The 24,997-nt window shown below is 37.5% G+C and overlaps 2 protein-coding genes across 2 annotated transcripts in view; one reads left to right on the plus strand and one right to left on the minus strand.

Moving 5' to 3' along the window:
- The window catches only part of NKAIN2 (sodium/potassium transporting ATPase interacting 2), a 506,022-nt gene that overhangs the window by 143,686 nt on the left and 337,339 nt on the right, over nt 1–24,997 (minus strand). Inside the window, exon 4 of the mRNA XM_088023742.1 lies at nt 22,491–22,691. Coding sequence (XP_087879868.1) covers nt 22,491–22,691 — 201 coding nt within the window. The remainder of the gene's footprint in view (nt 1–22,490; nt 22,692–24,997) is intronic.
- Nucleotides 19,373–20,422, plus strand: LOC148164055 (heterogeneous nuclear ribonucleoprotein A1-like). The gene has a single exon (XM_088023878.1). The coding sequence runs from the start codon at nt 19,373–19,375 to the stop codon at nt 20,333–20,335; it is 963 nt and encodes a 320-aa protein (XP_087880004.1). The 3' UTR covers nt 20,336–20,422.

Consider the following 24,997-nt stretch of genomic DNA (forward strand, 5'->3'; position numbering starts at 1 on the left):
TTTTTTTAAACATTTATTTCATAAAGAGAGAGAAAGCGCATGCATGTGCAAGTAGGGGGCGGGGCAGAGGGAGAGAATCCCAAGCCGACTCCCTGTGGAGCACAGGGCCCTACACTGCTAGATCTCAGGAGCCATGACATCATGACCTGAGCTGAAACCAAGAGTTGGACACTTAACCAGCTAAGGTATCCCAACGGTTTATTTTACATACACCTATTTGTTAGTTTCCTTTCTTTCTCATTTTATTTTATTAATATTTTCTAAGCAAAGTTAGATGACATATCTTATTGCACTTCTGAGGGAGAAGACAGTCACTTTAAAGTTTGCTTATAGTTCTGTCTTAGCAAAAGTATTAATCGAAGAGTTCTAGCAGTTTGTTTTATTAAAACTCCATTTCTTCCTGTGGGAGTGTTAAGTAAAAACAAGAAAAAGAAATACTCTAAATTCTGGGCTGTCCTGCATATATCCTTGGCTACTTGCATGGATGATTTTTTTGTATGCATGTGTTGAGTACTTGAATTTACAAACATATTTCAATTTGTGTGATCTTTCAAAGAAAGTCAACCTTATAGCCAAATACTACTAAGAAGTAAAATCCCAAGAATCTGGTTCCCGCTTGTTGGCACTCTGACATTCATGCCTGTATACTCTAGAGTGGACTCTAAATCATGATGCGAATAATTGATTCTGACGTAAACATTTCACATTGTGAGTGCTAACTAAATGTAACTAACTAAATGTCATTAACTAAATGTAAATTCCATTCTTAGACATGTACTGATTCCATCTTTGACTCTGGTGAAGTCATCAGAAACCAGCATAACATCTGTTTGTCTCTCCCTTTGGAAATTTGAAGGAAACAACACTTCTTATAAGGTCTGTGATAAATTTTCTTTAAGGAGAAATATTCTACAAATGGTGAATGTTATCATTGATTTATCCTTTTTATTTGTTCCATATTCAAAAAACCATCAAGTTTTGGTATTTACTTATGCCACTTTACAACTGGAGTACTACAGAGAAATCTTCAACATAATAGAAGGAAATTTCAATTATCATCACCTAAAAGAAAATAAAATAAGGTAGGTAAGTAAGAGAATGATAAAAATTTGGTGGCTCAGGGTAAAGAATAAACAATGACATCTCCTGTTTCCTTATCTATTTAGACACTTACAGTGGTTTCTCTTATCTTTTAAATCACATCTAAGCATCTGACCTAACTTTCAGATTCCTTTATCAACTGACGCCCTTGTATTTCCTAACTCACTTGTGAAAATCTCTAATGGTCACTACTTCCACTTTTTTTCCAAATAACCCTGACTGCTTCCTTTCACAAATAATAAAGATAAGAATAATAATAATGTGAACTTTTACTGAATACTTATTCTATGGAAGAAATGGAGATTTTTAAAAAACATTCATCATCTTATTTTATTCCTATACACAAAACCCAGTGAGGTTGGGGGAGTGATGTCAGCAAGATGATGGAATAGAAAGCCCCAGACCGTCCCTTCCCTCTCAGAGACACCAATTCAACAATACATAGTTTGTAAGGAAACAGAATTTCAACAACACAATAAGCAAAATGGACCTAACAGACATATATAGACCATTCCATCCAAGAGCAGCAGAAACACTCATTCATCTCAAGTGCACATGGATATTGTCTGATAGATCACATGTTAGGTCACAAAACAAGTCTTCACAAATTTAAGAAGATTTATAGTATGTGTCATTTCCAACCACAATGGAATAAAATTAGAAATCAATAGCAGTGAGGGTTCTAGAGGGGAGGGGGCTGGGGGCTGGGTTAGCCTGGTGATGGGTATTAAAGAGGGCACGTTCTGCGTGGAGCACTGGGTGTTATGCACAAACAATGACTCATGGAACACTACATCAAAAACTAATGATGTAATGTATGGTGATTAACATAACAATACAAAATTTAAAGGAAAAAAAAGAAATCAATAGCAGAAGGAAAACTAGAAAATTCACAAATAGGTGTAAGTTAAAGAATACACTCTTGAACAACCACTGGGTCAAAGAAGAAATCAAAAGGGAAATTAGAAACTATGTTGAGAGAAATGAAAACAAAACCACAATATACCAAAACATATGGAATGTAGCAAAAGCAATACTAAGAGGTAAGTTTATAGAAGTAAAGGCTCACATTAAAAGAGAAGAAAGATCTCAAACAGCCTAACTTTACACATTAAAGAGTTAGGGAAACAAACAAAACACAAACTTAGTAGAAGGATGAAAATAATAAAGATTAGAGCAGAAATAAATGAAGTAGAGAATAGGAAAAAAATAGAAAAATTTAACAAAACTAAGAGTTGCGTTTTTAAAAAATCAACGAAGTGGGTAAAACTTTAGCTGGACTAATCAAGAAAAAAAAGGGAGCACTCAAATAAATAAAATCAGAAATGAAAGAGGAGACTTCACAAGTGATACTACAGGCATTAAAATGATATGAGAGAGTACTATAAAAAATTATATGCCATCAAATTGTATAGCCTAGAAGAAATGGATTAATTCACAGAAACAATACAACCTACTCAGACTGAATCCTAAAGAAATAGAAAATCTTAACAGACTCATAACTGGTGAGACAACTGAATCAGTAACCAAAAAATTCCCAGAAAAGAAAAGCTCGGGACCAGATGGCTTCACTGGAGAATTCTACCATACATTTAAAGAAAAATGACAATTTTTCTTTAATATTCCAAAAACTGAAGAGGAGGGAATACTTCCAAATTCATTTTATGAGGTCAGCATTATCCTGCTATCAAAGTACCTTTAAAAAAAAAGATTTTATTTATTTATTTAGGTATGTATGTATGTATGTGTGAGAGAGAGAGAGAGGTTGTGCACAGGTGGAGGGAGGGGCAGAGGGAGAAGCAGACTCCCTGCTGAGCAGGGAGCCCGATGCATGGTTCAATCCCAGAACCTTGAGATCATGACCTGAGCAGAAGGCAGACACTTAACCAACTCAGCCACCCAGGTTCCCCCTGATACCAAAGTATCTTAAACATTTTGGGCTGCTATAACTGAATACCATAGACTGGATGGATTATAAGCAACAGAACTTTGTTTCTCACACTTCTGGAGGCTGGAAATCCCAGATCAATACACCAGAAGATTCAAGGACTGGTGAGAACTCACTTTCTGGTTGCAGATTGCTGACTTCTCCCTGGGTCCTCATATGACAAAGAGGGTGAGAGTGGTCTCTGGTGTCTCTTTTATAAGGGTACCAATCTCATTCATGAGGGCTTCACCCTCATGATCTAATCACCTCTCAATGATCTCATGATCCCCCAATAACATCTTACTGGGAGTTAAGATTTCAGTATAATAATTTTGGAGGATACAAACATTTAGTCCATGACATTCCATTCTGATCCCCCCAAATTTATGTCCTCATATGCAAGATAACTTCATTCCATCCCAATAGCCCTAAAAGTTTTATTCTAGCATAAGCTCTAAATTCTAAAGTCCAAAGTTTTCTTAAAAATTATGTAAGTCTGACATGACTAAAACTCAAGGTGCAGTTCATCCTGAGGCAAATTCCTCTCCAGCTATAAACCTGTGAAACCAAAAAGTCAAGTACTTCCAAAATAAAATGATGGGGTAGGCATAAGATAGACATTCCCCTTCCAAAGAGAGAAAAAGAAGAAAAGGATAATGGTCCCAAGTAAGTCTAAAACCTAACAGGCAAATTCCTTTATTTTTTTTTAAGATTTTTTTATTTATTTGACAGATAGAGACATAGAGAGGGAACACAAGCAGGGGGAGTGAGAGAGGGAGAAGCAGGCTTCCCACCGAGCAGGGAGCCCGATGTGGGGCTCGATCCCAGGACCCTGGGACCATGCATGACCTGAGCCGAAGGCAGATGCTTAATGACTGGGCCATCCAGGCGCCACATAATAGGCAAATTTTTTAGACCAGAAGGCATGAGAGTAATCCTTTTTGACATAGTGTTCTACCTTTGGACCCACTGTGGTGGCAGTTCTGTCTCTCTGGCTCTCCTGGGCAGGGATTGTATCCCCAAGGGTCTCCCAGGGTAAGGCCATGGCCCCATGGCTTCAGGTAGTCCCACCCACATGGTTCTGCTGGTTACAGCTCACACTGCAGTTCTTTGCAGGGGTCCCATCCCTGAGGAAGTAGGCAGTGGCATCCTGGTCCACCTTAATCAGAAAGGCAGTCCCACCCTTTGAGACCTCTCTATATCCCTCTCGCCCCCCAGTCTCCACCAGCCCTCACACTGTGGACCTGTGGTCAAAGTGGCAGCCCTGAGCTCTGAGTTGTCTTTGAGGGAGTACTTCTTTCCTTGTCTTTAAGAATAGAACCTGGCTTCTCTTGAGATGACAGATTAGGTTGGTATTCATATCATTATCAAACTGTTGCCTGTCCACACCCTTAGCGTTCTCTTTTGAGCACACTCTAATTTTTAAAAATTTGGCTAGCTGAGTCTTTTCCAAATACTTAAGTTCTGGTTCCATTTTGCTTAACAATTCCATCTTTAAACCATTTCTTTCTTCTTGCATTTTACTATTAGTAGGCAAGAAGAACCAAGCTGCTCCTTCATCAATTTCCTTAGAAATCACCTCAGCTAAACAGCCAATTTCATCACTCACAAGTTCTATCTTCAACAAGGCACTAGAACATAAACATGTCATCCACATTTGTTACCACTTTATGATAAGGACTGCCTTTTATCCATTGTCTGATAACATATGCTCCATTTCCATCAGAGACCTCATCAGGTCTTTCCCATCCATATCTATTCTCAAAAAAGAGACTCTCTATAGCTATACTCTTTTCTTTATGAGCCTTTACTAGAACTGCCTTTAAAATTCTGTTGCTAATAATTCAGTTTTTTTCTAGCATGTACCTCAAACTTGTACAGCCTCTACCCATTACTCAGTTCCAAAGCCATTTTCACATCTTTAGACATTTCTTACAGTAGCAATTTCTACCTTAGTTGGTTCCTGCTGCTATAACAGAATACCATAGATGGATGGCTTGTAAACAACAGCAATTTATTTCTCACAGTTCTGGAGGCTAGAAATCCAAAAATCAAGGCACTGCTTTGATTTTAACAGAGTTAATATCTGGTCTTAACAGAGCTGGGGTCTGGTGAGGGTGTGCATCTTGTTTGCAGACTGCTGACTTCCCTGTGTCTTCATGTGGCAGAGAGGGTAAAAAAGCTCTCTGGTGTAGGGGCACCTGGGTGGCTCAGTCGTTAAGCGTCTGCCTTTGGTTCAGGTCATGATCGCAGGGTCCTGGGCTGGAGCCCCGCATTGGGCTCCCTGCTTGGTGGGAAGCCTGCTTCTCCTTCTCCCACTCCCTCTCTCGCTGTGTCTTTCTCTGTAAAATAAATAAAATCTTAAAAAAAAAAAGCTCTCTAGTGTCTCTTTTATGAGGGCACTAATCCCACTCATGAAGATTTCACCTTTATGACCTAATCACTTCCCAAAGTCACCATCTCCTAATACCACATTGGGGGGGGCAGGATTTTAACATATCAATTTTGGGGGAAGAATACATTCATCCATAACACAAAGCCGGACAAAGACACTATGAGAAAACTATAAGCCGATATGCATGATGAACATAAATGCAAAAATCTTCAATAAAATATGAGGAAACTGAATTCAACAGTTCATTAAAAGAATCATACACCATGACCAAGTGGGATACAAGGATGGTTCAACCTACAAAACCACACAATGAGATATACCATATTAATAGAACAAAGAATAAAAATGTTGTAATCATTTCAACAGATTCAGGAGAAAAATAATTGAAATAAGTCCACACCCCTTGGTGATAAGAGCACTCAACAAAGTAGAAATAGAAGGAAATTACCTCAACATAATAAATGCCATATATGAAAAGTCCACAGCTAACATTACATTCAATGGTGAAAAACTGAAAACTTTACCTCAAAGATCAAGAACAAAACAAGGATGTCCACTCTCACCACTTCTACTTAACATAGTACTGGAAATTCTAGCTAAAGCTAAGAAAAAGAAATAAAAGGCATCCAAATCAGAAAGGCAGAAGTAAAATGATACCCATTTGCAAAAGCACATGTTCTTATATGTAGGAAATGCTCAAGATTCCACAAAAAAACTGTTATAACTAATAAATGAATTCAGCAAAATTGTAGGATACAAAATATAAACATACAAAAATTATTGGTTTTTCTGTACACTAACAACAAATTTTCTGAAAAGAAAATTAAGAAAATAATTCCAAGTCTGGGGAGGGTGGGGGCCACTGAGTAATGCAATCCCTATCAAATTCCCAATAGTGTTTTTGGCAGAAATAGAAAAAAACAGTTCTAAAAGTTTATAGAACCAGAAAAAACTCTGAATAGTGAGAGCAATCTTGAGAAAGAAGAACAAAGTTGGAGACCTCACACTTTCTGACTTCAAAACATATTGCAGAGTTATAGTCATCAAAACAGTATGGTACTGGCATGAAGACAAATGTAGACCAATGGAACAGAAAAGAGAGCCCAGAAATAAACCCATGCATATATAGTCAACTGATCTTCAATAAGACTGTCAAGACTACACAATGGGAAAAGACAGTGCCTTCAACAAACAGGTTTTGGGGAATACTGGACATCCAAAAGAATAAAACCAGGCCCTTACACCACACAAAAATCAATCCAAAATGGATTAAAATTTTGAAAATTAAAAACTTAAACACGAAACCATAAAACTCCTAGAAGAAAACACAGGGAAAACACTTCATAACATTGGTCTTGGAAATGACATTGAAAGCACAGACAACAAAAGCAAAAATATACAAATGGGACTATGTCAAATAAAAGGCTCTGCACAGCAAAGGGAACAATCAACAGAGTAAAAAGGCAACTTACAGAATGGAAGATAAAATTTGCAAACCATATATCTGACAAGTGTTTAATCTCTGGAATATATAAGGAATACCTACAACTCAATGGCAAAAAAATAACCCCAATTTTAAAAACAGGTAAAAGATTTGAGCATTTTTTTAAGAAGACATACAAAGGCTAAAAGATCTATTTAAAAAAAACTGTCACTCTCATCAGGGAAATGTAAATCAAAACCCGAATGAGATATCACCTCCCAACTGTCAACAGGGCTATTATAAAAAAAGACATGAGTTGGTGAGGATGCAGATATACAGAATAGAAACACTTGTGCACTGTTGTTGAAATGCAACACGTGCAGCCATAATGAAAAGCACAATTCCTCCAAAAATTAAAAATACAACTACCATATGATCCAGAAATCACCATTCTGTGTATTTATCCAAAATAATTTAAAATAGAATCCCAAAGAAATATTTGGCATTGTATATTCACAACAGCTAAGGGGTGGAAACCACCTAAATATCTACTGAATGAAGTACAGATAAAGATGTGGTATATAAATACAGTGGAATATTATTCAGCCTTAAAAAAGAAGACAATCCGGGCACCTGGGTGGCTCAGTTGGTTGGGCAACTGCCTTCGGCTCAGGTCATGATCCTGGAGTCCCTGGATTGAGTCCCGCATTGGGCTCCCTGCTCGGCAGGGAGCCTGCTTCTCCCTCTGACCCTCCCCGCTCTCATGTGCTCTCTCTCTCATTCACTCTCTCTCAAATAAATAAATAAAATCTTAAAAAAAAAAAAAAAGAAGACAATCCTGTCATATGTGACAACATGGATAAACCTTAAGGACATTATGCTAAGTGAATTAAGCCCAGCCAAAGAAAAATATACCCTACAAGATTTCAATTATATGAGGTATCTAAAATAGTCAAACTTATAGAAGAATAAAGTAGAATCATGTTGCCGGGTACTGAGGGGAGGGGGATATTGGAAGTTGCTGCTGAGTAGGTACAGAGTTTCAGCCAAGCAAGACAAAAAAGTTCTAGAGATCTGCTGTACATCCATGTACATTATAGTTAATGATATTGTACAATTAAGAATTTGTTAAGAGGGTAGATTTCAGGTTAGGTGTTTTTTTTACCATGTAAATAAAAAATAATCATAATCATAATCATAAACCCAATGAGTTATGCCTATTGCGGATGAGGAATGAGGAAACTGAAGCTTGGGGAAGATGCCTGATTTTTGTCTCTGTATCCTTTGCACAGAGTTTCAGTGTCTGAAATGGTGAATCCTCCCCTTTGCAACCCACAGTTTTTAGCCTTATTCAATATCCAGTTACACCTACCTCACTCTGTCCTCTCCCTCATTCCACGCTCACTAAACCTCATGGTAAAAGATTTTCTCTCTCTTTTATTATCTCTTTCACTCTTAATATTCCCCAGAGAACCCTGAGGAATATTTGATCTACTATAATTACTATACCATAGTAAATATTATAGTATTAATTATACTATAATTGAAGATAATCAAACTGACTCTTACTTTTGCAGAACATAAGGATGCTCCAACTAAAGGTGCTCTTTTGTTCTTTGGAACTACAGATACTTCCCTTCGTTCTTCCAGTTCCCACGACATCCAGTGAAAAGCACTGTCCCATAAGTCATAAAGTAGAAATTTGATTGATTGACAAGGCTTCAGAAGCAGACATAATTTAACAAAACCCAGTCTGGGTTTTTTTTCCAGAAAATTTCTTTTAATATGTTAGAAAGGTGAAGGAGAGGGAAGCAGTTCTCACATTCAACACTCTTGGAGACTACTTTGGCAGGAATTTATTTTGTGCCCAATATTTTAAAAAAATCACCATCTTAATGATGCAGGTGAAAATAATAGAGGAAACTTCGTTTCGTGGCTCACAGGATTTGATTTCCTCTATTAGCTAGAGGCATGCATCACTGCAGATTTGAAATCCCTTCATCTCACCTCTCTGAATCTCAGAGCAATATCTATAAGTCCCACCAAAGAGTGTTAATGAGCCACAAAAAGATGTTCAATAGACTTTTCTCCTTCAGACTAAGAATCTAGTTAGTGGTAGAGAAGTTAAGGATGGCATTCAAGTTCACCTCTTAAATATTTAGACCAGTTTCTCTTTTTAAAATGTGTCTGTTGTCAAGAAAAAGCTAAACAGTATATGGTTCTTGGTGGCCAATCTAATATTAAAGGTAACTGTCCCTCTCTGTACTTAAAATGACCTCAATTTGTAACTATCTGGATTCCTTCCAGAGTCATCCATAATTTAATTATATTTATCCCAGCTCACCTAGAAGAACTCAAAATGAAATGGTGACTTTGGTTTGTGAGGTCAGAATCAATAGCCATTAAGAGAATGAGGAGATTTTTAAATCTAGGAAAAAAGCAAGTACTTAAAATATCCCTTGCATCAGCCTCAACATTCTGGGTTCTCAGACAACACAGATATGGTGGAATTTTATCATGATGCATTATGCAGCTTTAATGCCCAGAAAGGTAGGAGTTAATGCAAGAGTTGATTGTCGATTAGAATAAGAGCTCAAAGTTCCGCTTTCAGAATATTTTGGACTTGCGTGGCACATTTAGAGAGGCAGACAGATCCTGAAGGAGGACTGAAATAGATGAAAGCTATAAGATAAGAAGAAAATTCTATGTAAGCCAAGTGTATGAGTTTCTCTAATCATGTCATTGGCATCATGTAAATGCCAGACACCATTTATATACAGCTTAGATATAGCAGATGTTGGCATTTAAGTATAGGTTGCTTGAGAGAAAATTGCCCTTGAATGGAAGAGGAAGTTTACTGGCAGAGAAAAATGATTTTCTCAGTTAACAGTTATAACCCCAATAATAGAATTGTTTTCAACCAGAGGTTGCGGGGTGGGAAAGGAGGAGAGATATAATGATACTTCAATTCCAATCTAAAAAAGAAAAAAATCAGCTTCCGTTGAAATTGCGGATGTGTGGGTTGTATACATAGAACCTTCTCCTCCCTCTTTTCTAAACCTCAAGGCTTCATGTTAAATGGAACAAATCACATCCTTCGTGGTTCTGCTCTGTTTGGTACAGCTGCTTGCTGCAGGTGGTGCCCTAAAAATATATTGTTTGTTTATTTTGCAATATAGCAGTCTGCAGAGTGGTACCTAACAGTGCAACAGCTCCCTTCACTTTCTGTCAGTGAACCAAATGATGAAAGACGGAGACCCCCGCCAATCCTAGCATGAAAAGGCCCCAATAAGAGGCACAGGTTGTGCTTGAGGCTCAGCTTCTGATAAGTTCCATTTTCTTTGGATTCATGAAGCAAAGCTGACAAGCAGACTATCTGTCATCAGAGCCTCTGACTGGGTCTCTGCGAAGCAAAGCCAAGCAACAAACCACCTTTGTTGGGAGAATTGGCATCCTTCTCTAGAGATTAACATCTGTAAGCATATAGGGTTTAAAGGGAAAAAGAATCTGTAATGGATCACAAAAAAGAAAATAAGAGTGAAGAATAATCTCAGGTAAATGTTCATGCAGATATATTGAAATAGAGCTTTCAATAATTTTTATAACTTAAGTGTTCAGATAATTTTTCCAGCCACACTAGCGGAGTTCTCACAGTTAACCCTGTTCACCTCACAGAACTGTTGACACAACACAATAACTTACACGGAAAGTTGTTTTATACACTATAGTGACAATGATGATGCACAAAATTATGTTTTCATTAATATGATTCTAAAGTTCCTCCAACTCAGTCCCAGATTAAGTACCACAGCAACTCTAAAGCTTTGAAGATCGGAAGTTTGAACCAAAAAAAAAAAAAAAATGTGGGCACCACGTGGCTACATCATTCTAATTTTCAGACCTCAGGCTCACAATTAAAGGACAATAAAAGAGTGGCTAAACATATTTTCTCATTTAGTTTTGGTCACTCCTTTACCATCTTTTTAGTATTCAGCCTCCTTTGACAACTTGTTTCGAGCCTTTTAATTTGTAAGCAACACAGACTTTCCTAAATTTATGAACTAAGCACATTGCTGAAAATGAATAGAAGAACAACTGTTGAGTCACTGACATGGAAATTTTTTGGACCTTACAGTATAATTTCATTTAAAATTGATTTTCATCGTAATAGATATAGTATATTAGGACTAAATCGACCTAAACATGATCTGTAACTAAGAGAATAGTATAAAATTACAGCAAATATCATTTGTAAAATTTAGAAATTAGAAACAAGAGAGAGAATCTGCCTATAATTCTGTGATGAAGAAAGAAATCAATAGTTATGGAAAATGGGTAGGAAAAGTGAAGATGAATGACTAGAAGACACTGGATAGTTCAGGGTAAAAGAAACAATTTGTATTTATAAAGTTGCTGATAAGAGGCTGATTAAACTTAAAAGGTGGAGAACCTAAGAATCAATAAGGAGAGGAGAGCAAGGTAGACATTTCAGAATAAAAGAAGAGATAAAGAAAGCCAAAATATCCTTGGAGCCATGACACTCTCTAATTCAGTCCTTGACTTTGCAGCCATATTTGCAATTAGCATTAACCAAAATCATGTGACAAGCAGCTGCCTCATTAGGTACAGTAACATATAATATTGTGAATAAAGTTAGAAGGAAATTACAAGTGATAGACACATGTGTGCAAAAAGTTGTGGTCTAACCTTAACCCTAACCTTTCCCCCTTTTTATGGTGATCTAATTGCATTGGTTAAAAGCAGCTAACCAGTTCTTTAGAATATGCTCTCTAGTCAAGTCTAACTTTATTTAGATGCTGTACATGGACAAGCTTGATTGTTGAACCAAAATTGAAACATTAAACATCACAGCCCTCACCAATAACATTGGGACTTTGCTGTCAAGTGTAGACTCCTTCCTTCAAGAAAAAGCTTGTGACCATTTTATATAGCGTGTCTGGAAACTTCTGTAAATCTTATGTTTTAGTAAAATATTTTTTGTTATTCTAAAAAAAAAAAAGTTGTGGTCTTGATTCTCAGGGAATTTAAAATGGGTTGAGAGTCACAATAAAGGTCAGAGTTGGGACAAAAGCAACCATGATGCCATAAGGGCAGGAATAGGCAGGAGGAGAGTAAAGAGCAGGAATCATATGCCCAGTTGTTTAGAAGAATTAGAGTTTAAACTCCTATTTATAAGACTGGTAAACACAAAAGGTGCAGGAGGAACATTACAGATGGTTTTTTTTCCTACTATGTAAACATTGTTTAGCTTAAGTGTGTTTGCCCATATTTTTATTCTTTTTCATTCAAGCATCACATGCTAAACAATAAATTATCCCTCATATTATAGCTGTCATTATCAATCATCTTTACATCCTTCCTTTGAGAATGCCTTGCTGTTATTTGAAAACATGTACACATTCCACTATTATTATTCTGTCACTGTGTTTAAAAGTTCCAGTGAAAAGGAAATAGCCATCAAAGACTCATTTCTTAAAAACTTTTTATCATAATAAATGATCATGACTGGAAAGACATCCTAAAAGACAATGATATTATACATTACAAAGGAAGATGGTAAACCTTTGTTCAAGGCCAATAGTTTGTCATGTTTTTCAAAACTTACTCTATTTTAGTATATTTACATATACTTATTTTTCTGAAATAACTTCTGATTTAATGTACCTTATTATTTATTCTGAGCTGTTTATAATTACAAGATTAAATATAAGAAATGGGATTGTACATGGTTCATTGTACAATTTCAGACAATTCAACTTAAATCTCATATTATTAAAGAAAACCTAATTCTTGGTAATTTGTTGTAGCTTATAATCCTCACTATCTTAAATAAACTGGTATTTTTATTCCATGGTGTGTCTAAGTATTGTCGTAGATCAAGTGATATTATGCTTCAGGGGTAAGCAAGTGCTTCAAACATTATGTAGAAAAGCAGATCGTGCACACTGATGATAATGGTTGATATGGAATAAAACTTGCCTCTGTGTAGGCTAGTGTGTTGGTACACTAAATAGTATCACACTGGCTTTAAGAATCACTGTCATATCTGGGGAGTGAGTAAACTTAGTAAGATTTAGTTCATTTTTGCACATCACTGTGAGTTATTCTGAAAAAATGACAGTATTCTCAATAAGCAGTGGAAGACACTGAGCTAAGGAGAAAATAAATAACACCACCTTTATTGTTTTCAGGCAATTTCTTAAGAATTATCTCATTTAGTTCATGATTACAAAATAGTTTATTATACAGCTGGGTGTAAGCTTTAAGGCTTGTTACTCCCAGACTGTGAATATTTTACCCGATATATCTGACTTTGCATGTAGGGTATACCAGAGAATATTAAAAGCAAAAAATCTTAGACTTAATCTGATTTTAGAGGCTATTCAAGTTCTTGCACGCTGCTTATTCATGGACTCACAGAACTATTCCCCAATTTACAAGGGCACCTTTCAGAAATAAAGCAAAATACAATAAAGACCATGATAACTGATTACTCAGGGTTTATTTTTTTTTTACCGAAACTTGATTGATAACTGTTCATAAGACATCAGGGTGCTATGCTTTGAGTGACAGTGTCAAAATGGCTTTATTATTGTCTAGAGGAACTGAGAGATTAGAAAGTTAAACATGTGCCCATTTCAGAAGAATCAATACATCTTGATTATTTCTTACTATTTAGGAATAAGCCCAGTTCAGGTTCTAAAATTAATTTGTGGAATGTTGTTTATATGTTTTGCAGCCCTCAACTGTGCCAAGAAATGTCCTTTCCTGCCTATTTACTATTTCCTATTTACTGCCTTCATTCTCAGATTTCAGTGACTGTCATTGACAAAATCCCTTGTTTGCAATTGTGATTTGTTTCTTCTTCCCATATTTTTATGAGTATTTGTATAAACTATTTTGATGTTACAGAAAGACAAATCACATCTGTTTCATTTCTTGGGTTACCACCTTTTGACAAGTGGGTCTATGTATCTGAGTACCCAGGAGAGCTAGAGTTGGAGCAGCAGTGTATAACATTCGAAGCCAAGCAGCAAAGCTGTTGACCATCCTAGGAGCTAGGAAAGAAACCGAGTGCCTGTTATTCTGTCCATTTCCATCACAGGCAGCAAGCAATGCTGTCCTAAGAAGAAAACTGTTGTAGTCATGGACACTGGACTAGGAATCAGAAGACTCAGTTTTCAGTTTGGGCTCCACACTAACTCACTCTTTGGTGTGGAGGTATGGCAGACACATTGTAGGTTCACAGATTTGGTTCTTGATCACAGGGTAGACCCTGTAGTACTTGGAAGGGAAATGACTCTCAAGTCATTTCCAGGAACTGATGGAGCAACTGGAGCTGTGGTACCATTTTGGTATTATAGAATCATTTTATTTTTTGACCAAATACCTTGTGTTTCTGAGCAATTCAGGACAATAGAAGGACCAGGGAAGGGAAAGGGAAGAAAGAAAAGGAAGGCACTGATATTTCTGGAGAAAATTTTCAAAAATGACACCCAGCTAGGTCCTACCTTAAGCCTAAAGGGCACAGAATTTCCAGAAGTAGGTTCATGTTTATGGTAATCCTTTAAACAAGTGAGTAAATAATTTCTATTCTCAGCCAGCATTAAGAACCACTGTTTTAGAGTAATTTAATGCTTAAGCATTTCCACTCCCATATATCCTGAAAGAATTGTTAAGAATTAATTGGAAAACTGTGTACATTTGAAATTGATACTTGATATTTTTCATCATTATTTTTAATTTTTTTAAAAATGCATTATATTTATTTAAAGTAATCTTTATACCCAACGTGGGGCTCAAACTCATGAACCTGAGATCAAGAGTCCCATGCTCTACTGACTGAGCCAGTCAGGCACCCCCTCATCATTACTTTAAACAGCTGCAAAAGGGCTATTTATTTTGGCATATTATAAATATTAATATCTTTTAAAGAGACATATTAGTTTTTGAAATCCATCCAATAAAATTTGAATACCACTGTGATTTGAAATTCACCTTCTTTCATTTAAAAACATGCATCCCTAAATGTGAGACAGGAATCTATCAAAATCCTAGAGGAGAACATAGGCAGTAACCTTTTTGCCATTGGCTACAGTGACTTCTTTCAAGACATGCCTATTAAGGCAAGGGAACAAAAGCAAAAATGAACTTTTGGGACTTCGTCAAGATCAAAAGCTTTTCCACAGCAAAGGAAACAGTCAACAAAACTAAAAGGCAACCCACAGAATGGGAGAAGATATTTGCAAATGACATAACAGATAAAGGGCTGGTATCCAAGATCTATAAAGAACCTGTCAAACTCAACACCCAAAAAACAAATAATCCAGTCAAGAAATGGGCAGAAGACATGAACAGACACTTCTCCAAAGAAGGTATACAAATGGCCAACAGACACATGAAAAAATGTTCAAAATCACTCGGCATCAGGGAAATACAAATCAAAATCACAATGAGATACCACCTTACATCATTTAGAATGGCAAAAATTAACAAGGCAGGAAACAACAAGTGTTGGTGAGGATGTGGAGAAAGGGAAACCCTCTTACACCGTTGGTGGGAATGCAAGCTGGTACAACCACTTTGGAAAATAGTATGGAGGTTCCTCAAGATGTTAAAAATAGAGCTACCCTATGATCCAGCAATTGCATTACTAAGTATTTACCCCAAAGATACAGATGTAGTGAAAAGAAGGGGCACATGCACTCCAGTATTCATAGCAGCAATGTCCACAACAGCCAAACTGGGGAAGGAGCCGAGATGCCCTTCAAAAGTCGAATGGATAAAGAAGATGTGGTTCCTATTTACAATGGAATATTACTTAGCCATCAGAAAGATGAATACCCGCCATTTGCATTGACATGGATGGAACTGGAGGGGATTATGCTAAGTGAAATAAGTCAAGCAGAGAGAGACAATTATCATATGGTTTCACTCATATGTGGAACATAAGAAATAGCACAGAAGACCACAGGGGAAGGGAGGGAAAATTGAATGGGAAGAAATCAGAGAGGGGGACAAACCATGAGAGACTATGGACTCTGGGAACCAAACTGAGGGTTACAGAAGGGGAGATGGTGGGCGGATGGGGTAACCAGATGATGGGTATTAAGGAGGGTACATGTGGTGATGAGCACTGGGTGTTATATGCAACTAACAAATCGTGAAACACTACATCAAAAACTAATGATGTACTATATGCTGGTTAATTGAACATAATAAAATAAAATAAAAAATAAAATAAAATAAAATAAATATGTTGCAAAAATAAATAAATAAAATAAAATAAAAAACATTTATCCCTTCAAAATGAAGCAAGTTCACAACTCAGATTTACTATTTACCACTTTAATAGCAATGTTGTAAGCTACATTGGAAGGATGAACTTGACAGTGATCCTGTTTTTAGCTATGAACAGTGCACCAGGTATTAAGACCTTTTCTAAAGTCATTTATGATGTTCCTGCTAATTTGTATATGGTTTCTAAGCCAATTTTAATAGTTGCAGAAAATAGTAAGCTTATTAACGTTTTTACCAGTATCCTCTGCTGGTATCCTAAAATTATTAATCATCGATCTGCTGTGAACTTAGAAGTGTGTTTGGAAGTAAGGGAAATAAAGGAAAACAAACCCAGAAATTTTGGTTGGACAGGCTTAGCTTAAATTTAGAGATATTAGTCCTCTGGAGGTAACCAGAAAAAAGAGGGATTATGTAATTTTTGTTTTTTCCAATGTATTATTTGAAACTCTAACATATATTTTAAAATATAAAGTTACTTCAGTACTGTTACAAATATTTTTCCTTAAAGCTTATTTATTTACATTTCCTTAAAGCTTATTTATTTACATTTCCTTGTAAAACACCCTCCATGTTCATCCTATTGCTCACAGGAAGTGAGGTATAATGTGTGTCTAACAAAGATGAGGCACACACACCTCCATTCCCTTCACCCATGGCAGACATGGCTAATCAATCATGGCATTCTTTGCCACTGAAGAACTCTGAATTTGGGGGTTTCAGGAATCCATTTCCCACCAGCTGTTGCTGGCATGCAGGCTGCAGTCTATTTCCTATCCTTGGGACCAGAGGAAAACTTCGGTCAGCATGTCCATCCTCCTTATTTACTAGCTGAGACAGCTTGGGAAAGGATTTTAACCCATTTTGCAGCCCTCACAGGACTGTTAACACAAATCAAAAGATTTAATTCCTCTGGAACACATTTTTGTAAACCAGGCAGTTGCAATCACAGGTTTGAAGAAATTGGCTTAATTCTTTTGTAATGCGAACAACACCATCTCTGTAGTTGATCTCCTCCCTGGCTTTTCCCATACATATTTATTTGATCTATTTTGAAAGTGTGGGTTTTTTTGTTTTGTTTTGTTTTTTTGTTTGTTGGTTGGTTTTATTAAAACTGTGCACACCTGTATTCCTTTTGAATGCGATATCTGATACTAACTAGAAGAAAATGCTGCTGAAGGAGGAGAAGACTAGAAGTCTCACACCTGGCTCATCATTACGGTGTTCTGGCAGTCCTCTCTGCTCCGCTGGAGGCTGTGTGATTAATAGCCCTTCTTCCCAATTGTGGGGATATTATACTCATCTTCCTTTGGCTGTAGATGGAAGATATCTTATGTATGTGCGATGCAAATGTGGGCTTTGTGGATGCTAATTTCCAAATCAGCTAGGAGTTGATTGGCAGAAAACCGAAAAATAGGGCGACAGGATTGCCAGGGGTCAGGAATCTGTGAAAGAAAGGCTGAATGAAGTTGGAGGAAATGAGCTAGAGATTTGGAGTGAGTCAAGAGCAGTAGCTGGGCGAGCAGCCCCTTGGGAAAGCAGATCCAAGCGAGATATACTGGAAGAGAGGGCAGCTTCAAAGACGGGTGGAAGCAAGGAGAAGCAGGGGTTTAGCCGACTTTACAGAAAACAGGGTGGAGCTAAGAAGACAACATTAAACCAGAAATTGCCCTAACAGTATTCTCTGTCTACCACGTCCCCAAAATGTACCTGTTTGCACATGGTTTGTATCCTGAGGAACCTCGCCCTATTTTTTATTGTGACATCGTCAAGGTCAGGGATCCTGTCATTTGTTTCTCAAATGCCAGCAGGGGACAAGCCCTCAGGAAGAGTTCACTGGATCCGACTGAATTGAATGTTGGATTGTCTGGGGTGGGGCGGGGGGGGGGGCGGTTTGGGTAACATGAAAAGGGGAGGAGGAGAGATTCAAGACACCATTTCATCTCTTAAGCATGACAACAGAAGTGATCAGAATGACTATAGGAAAATCTAGTTGGAAGGCTTCCAATTAGTAGGCAGAGTAAATTGTTCACAGAAAGTCCCATTTTGGTTTCCATTCTAAAACTCTAGTTAAGATATTCTAGGTTTTCTGCACAGCAGATGCTTTCAGCCTTGAGGCTGGCTAGACAACAGCAAGCGCAAAGACAGAAAGAGTTTTGAAAATTCTCCAAGTAACTGGCTTGGGTACACTGTTGCTAACTGACTCTCAGGTGATCCACAGTCAGCACTGCCAAAGAAAAATGCCTCCTGGGCGGAAGAACAGGTGGAAAGGGGAGAAGTAAAGAGACCACATCCTGTGATGGTTCGCTCAAACTATTTCTCTACTCAAATAGGGACAATGTAGACAGCAGTGAGAGCCAGGAGCTTGAATTAGCAGTCACATCTGTTCTTAGGGACCCTCCTTCCATCTTCCTTGCACTCTAGCCTCTTCGCATTTACAGATGATTTTACTTTGGGCAGTATGTCAGCCTCATGTCCATTATGTATTTTTTTTTTTTTTTTAGCAAATACCTGTGTGCCAAAATTTTATGTGGGTATAATAAATCTATGAATATAGTTTATACATACACACATTAATTCAACTAACTCTCTAAAACAGTCACATATAACTATCCATGCACATAAACTACAACCTGACAGCATCCTTGACATACAAGTGGAAGTCTTCCAAAATGTGTGGGTCCAGTAAAAAAGGAACTTCCAGTGAGGGGATGTTTTATATAAAACCCCTCTCTACCACATTATCTGTCCCCAAATGCCAGAAACGCTTTATTTTTCCTTTGTAAGAATGGATACTTCATCCAAACGGATTTTAAATAATGAAATGACTTTTTCTATCCCATCAAATCTAACTTATTTTTATTTCAAGATAATTAAAATGAAGTTTTAGAGTTTAAGAGTATTGTAGAAGGGTGTATTTTTTTTTTAAGATTTTATTTATTTATTTGACAGAGAGAGACACATAGAGAGAGGGAACACAAGCAGGGGGAACGGGAGAGGGGAAAGCAGACTTCCTGCGGAGCAGGGAGCCTGATGAGGGGCTCAATCCCAGGACCCTGGGACCATGACCAGAGCCGAAGGCAGACGCTTAACGACTGAGCCACCCAGGTGCCCCAGAGGGGTGTATTTGTTAAGAAGTGTCTTAGGGCTTTCTGCCTGTGGAGGCCGCAGAGTAAGCATCGTTAAAGTCTCCCCTCCCACCGCCGTCATGTCTAAGTCAGAGTCTCCCAAAGAGCCCGAACAGCTGCGGAAGCTCTTCATCAGAGGTTTGAGCTTTGAAACAACCGATGAGAGTCTGAGGAGCCATTTTGAGCAATGGGGAACGCTTACGAACTGTGTGGTAATGAGAGATCCAAACACCAAGCGCTCCAGAGGCTTTGGGTTTGTCACGTATGCCACTGTGGAGGAGGTGGATGCAGCCATGAACGCGAGGCCACACAAGGTGGATGGAAGAGTTGTGGAACCAAAGAGGGCTGTCTCAAGAGAAGATTCTCAAAGACCTGGTGCCTACTTAACTGTGAAAAAGATTTTTGTTGGTGGCATTAAAGAAGACACTGAAGAACATCACCTAAGAGATTATTTTGAACAGTATGGGAAAATTGAAGTGATCGAGATCATGACTGACCGAGACAGTGGCAAAAAGAGAGGTTTTGCTTTTGTAACATTTGATGACCGTGACTCTGTAGACAAGATTGTCATTCAAAAATACCATACTGTGAATGGCCACAACCGTGAAGTAAGGAAAGCCCTATCTAAGCAAGAGATGGCTAGTGCTTCATCCAGCCAAAGAGGTCGAAGTGGTTCTGGAAACTATGGTGGTGGTCGTGGAGGTGGTTTTGGTGGGAATGACAACTTTGGTCGTGGAGGGAACTTCAGTGGTCGAGGTGGCTTTGGTGGCAGTCGAGGTGGTGGTGGCTATGGTGGCCGTGGGGATGGCTATGACGGACTTGGTCATGATGGAAGCAACTTTCGAGATGGCGGAAGCTATAATAGTTTTGGCAATTACAACAATCAATCCTCAAATTTTGGACCCATGAAAGGAGGAAATTTTGGAGGCAGAAGCTCTGGCCCCTATGGTGGTAGAGGTCAATACTTTGCCAAACCACGAAACCAAGGTGGCTATGGTGGTTCCAGCAGCAGCAGGAGCTATGGCAGTGGCAGAAGGTTTTAATTACTGCCAGGAAACAAAGCTTAGCAGGAGAGGAGAGCCAGGGAAGTGACAGGGAAGCTACAGGTTACAACAGATTTGTGAACTCAGCCAAGCCCAGTGGTGGCAGGGCCTCGCTGCTACAAAGTAGACATGTTTTAGACAATACTCATGTGTATGGGCAAAAAACTCGAGGACTGTATTTGTGACTAATTGTATAACAGGTTATTTTAGTTTCTGTTCTGTGGAAAGTGTAAAGCATTCCAACAAAGGGTTTTAATGTAGATTTTTTTTTTGCACCCATGCTGTTGATTGCTAAATGTAATAGTCTGATCATGATGCTGAATAAATGTGTCTTAAAAAAAAAAAAAAAAGAAGTGTCTTAGGTTGCACATATTCAAGGGAGATCACTCAATGCTTTAGCCAAAACATAATTCAAATATTGTGGAAATAATTTATGCTGACCTCCCAAAATTTACATTCTCCCTTCTTCTTGGCCATTTTGTGGTTGGGTGGGACTGTGTGACTAGTTCTAGACAATGAACTGTGAACAATGAGCTTCTCTTCCCAAGGAGAAGCATTTTTATGCCAATGTAGATACTCTAGATCTGTGCTCTCTGGCATGGCAACCCATGATGACTGAGATGGTGGCTTCTCCACCAACCTTGCTTTCTTAGTGACAGTGATTGACAGAACTTTCTACTGATCCATAAGAATAAACCTTTATGATTTTTAGTCACAATGATTTGTTAATGTTTACTAGCACAGAATACTTAGCCTACTGTAATTTATGTGTGTGTATGTATATGTACATGTGCATGTATATATACATTCTTCATTAAAAATATCTAATAACTATCTATTAGTTATATAATCTAATACATATACATTCATATGGTTTTATTAGTTCCAGAAGAATTTTATGTGAACTAATTGATGCCATTCTATCCAGAACGTGTTATGTCTTGTTATTTAAGAATTGTGAGTTAACATCACTCCCAAAGTAATTAACTGAAGAAAGACTCGAAAAGCAGATTCTATTTGCATTATTTGTCATTAGCAATCTTAAGGCTATGCATAGCAGTTTCAGATCTACATGGAGTCTAAGAAAAATATATGTAGATCTGTACATATAGGATATATAAGAAATAAACGGAGACATGTATAATAAAGTTGCCTTTATAAGTCCTATAAAATTATGCATTTAGGCTTAGTAAAAGTCCTTGAGAAAGGATGTGTTTGTTTATCTCTTTGTCATAATGATACAACATAATGTTTTTTAAAAAAGATTTATTTATTAGAGAGAGAGAGTGCACGAGTCAGGGGAGGAGCAGAGGGAGAGGGAGAGAGAGAGAACCCCCAGCAGACTCCCTGCTTAGCAAGTAGCCTTACTCAGGGCTCAATCCCATGACCCCAAGATCATGACCTGAGCTGAAATCAAGAGTGGGATGCTCAACCAATTGAGCCACTCAGGCACCCCATAAAATAATATGTTCTATATAACAGACATATATTACAAATATGTTCTATAAATACTGGATACAAATACAAAGGAATCATTTATAACTCCTACTGCCCCCTGGTAGAGGGAGGATTCTTTTTCAGTTTAATACTATGATAAATGGAGGCATGATAGTCCTAGAAGTAGAATTTATGAAAAGCTGAATTGTTTTGAAAAAGAAGAGAAATGATAGAAGGTGATGCATTGTTATGCAGTGCTATTAATAGCACTTTGGGAAAGTCTAGGAAGAAGAATACGAGCAGACAGGAGAATTCCCAGGGCTAGCAGCACAGACAGAAAGAAGCCATAGGGGGAAAATATCTATGAAATCTTATAAATTTAGGCATCATAGGATGTTAGTTGTGAAGACTCTCTGATCTTTTTGCAGGAATCTTTGGATAGGTCTTATTTACCAAAAGCCAAATGATAAAAATTTGACTGGTTGGATTTCTTACATAAAATGCTGAAGATAACCAAAGCCTATTTACTGATTTACTGACTGATGACCTTTTACTATGCCCTGGTTTAACTTAACAAATCCCTATAGAAAGACGCATTAATTAGAAAAAAGCAAATAGCCACACTTTATCCACAGATTCCATTTGTGTGCACTAAATTTGCATGGAAATAAAACAATTCCAGAAACACTAGAAGGAGTGGTTGGTGGTCAACACTTACTGCGAGGACAATCTGGAGGGAACTATGAGCCACTTCTATGTACTGGTACTCCAGAAAACACCCTGAGACCGTGATGTAGCGATGGTCTTCTGGGGCCCAGTCTGGTGCAGGTGTCACTGATGTCACCGTACATCCTGGTCCATTCTCCATCCACCAAGATCGGTGCATTGAAATATTAAAAGTCAGGATAAGGTCTGTTTCCTGCAAGAAGGCAATTTATAAGGATGAGAATTACTTTATAAATGTTAGTCAGCTTATTTGGGACTGACTTGGAGTTTTCCAATTGGAAATGTGGGTTTCCCACCCCCTCACCATTTTATGGACAGAAAGGAAGCATCCCAAGTAAAACTATTAGTTCCACTTGAAAGTTATGTACCTATAGATTCCGTTTATGAGGTTTGCCTGACTACAATAATATAAATAAAAATATTTATTAGTAAAATTATCAATGATTGACATTAATTGTAGCACTGAAGAGTCCTTACTTGTGGGGACTTAAAATATTACAAAAGGAATGATTTAAACTGTTTAATCATGTGAAGTTCATCTTATTTTAAATCAGCTACTTTTTCAACCTCAGAATATTTACCTTTTACACATTTAAATATTAAAGTTGTATTTCAATTTGGCAAACTTTAACATAATGTGACTAACGCTAAAATTTGTAAGATTTTTACTCAATAAAACATAATATTACTTGGTCATAATATTTCTTAGGAAATATTAGCAAATTCTTCCAGGGTGGAGATAATAAGTCAACAACTCTTTAGATGAAGTTCAGCATGTTAGGTAATGGGTAGCTATAAATGGAATAGAAGGTAGATTTCTGCACTTAGAGAGCTTATAATCACATACACAAGCATGGAGCTATTAATAGCACATAGACACATGTTTTCTTCCAGAAGGAGAATGACTAAAAGGAATACAGTAAACACATTCTGTTACACAGCAAATCAAGAGAAGATCAATCCTAACAGAGAGGGTCAGTGGGAGAAAATGGAATTATTTCATTCTCAGTGGTAGTGCTACAAGATAATAAATACCAAATATCCTCACTCCCAAAACTAGGTGCTGGATTAACTAGGCAGATCCTGCATAGAAAATATCTTAAATCAGGTTTTGTGACCTTGAACACTTGCTCACGCCGAATGCCTGAAAGGATTCAGCTGAAGTGGCCAGGGGGTTTGGAGATTGGAAGGATGATTCCTCTGGAGTAAACTATGGTATGAGTCACATGATCTCCATGGAGGGAGCAAGTAAATTCTCTTTCTTGCCAGCCTATTGACAAAGGCTTCAAAGTATCTCTTGCAACCTGGGAGATACAGCAGACTAGTTTCTGGCTCAGGCCCGATAAATCTTAAAAGCAAACCTGTGGGTGGAGCTACCTGCAAATGGCCAAACAAAAAGTGTCTAAACTTTTTTGATTACATTAATTGGTTTTTGAATGCTGAACCAGTCTTGTACATCTGACATAAATCCCTCTTGGTTGTGGTGTGTAATTCTTTTTGTACATTGTTGGATTCTTTTTGCTAATATTTTGTTGAGGATATTCGCATCTATATTTATAAGAGATATTGATCTGTAGTTTTCTCTTCCTGTAACATCTGTGTCTGGTTTGGGTATTAGATTAATGCTTGCTTCATGGAATGATTTAGAAAGTTTTCCATCTGCTTCTATCTTATGGAAGAGATTGTGGAAAGTGGTATGATTTCTTAAATGTTTGGTAGATTTACCAGTGAACCCATTTGGGCCTTATATTTTCTGTTTTGGAAAGTTATTAATTATTGATTCAATTGCTTTAATAGATATAGGCCTATTAAAATTGTCTATTTCTTCTTGTGTGAGTTTTGGTAGATTGTGTCTTTGAAGGAATTTGTCTAGGTTAACTAGGTTATTAAATTTGTGGGCATAGAGTTGTTAATAATATTCCTTTATTACCCTTTCAGTGTTCATGGGATCTGTAGTGATGCCCCCTCTTCCATTTCTGATATTAGTAATTGGTGTCTTCTCTAATTTTTTCTTAGCGTGGCTAAAGGCTTATCAATTTTATTGATCTTTTTAAAGAACCAGCTTTTTTTTTTAAGATTTTATTTATTTGACAGAGAGAGACACAGCAAGAGAGGGAACACAAGCGGGGGCAGGGTGGGGAGATGGGGAAGCAGGCTTCCCGTTAAGCAGGGAGCCTGATGCAGGGCTGGATCCCAGGACCCTGGGATTATGACCTGAGCCAAAGGCAGATGCTTAATGACTGAGCCACCCAGACACCCCTAAAGAACCAGTTTTTGATTTAATTGATTTTCTCCATTGTTTTTCTGTTCTGAATTTTATTTCTGCTTTAATTTTTATTATTTCTTTTCTTTCAGTTTACTCTGGTTTTAATTTGCCCTGCTTTTTCCAGTACCTTAAGATAGAAGCTTGGTTATTGATTTTAGATCTTTCTTCTTTTTCTAATATAAGCATTCAATTCTATAAATTTCCTTCTAAGCACTGCTTTCATTGCACTGCAT

Source organism: Eumetopias jubatus, unplaced genomic scaffold (assembly GCF_037043125.1).
Source record: "Eumetopias jubatus isolate StellerSeaLion01/CBP00866 unplaced genomic scaffold, mEumJub1_p1.0 scaffold_6, whole genome shotgun sequence".
NCBI lineage: Eukaryota > Metazoa > Chordata > Mammalia > Carnivora > Otariidae > Eumetopias > Eumetopias jubatus.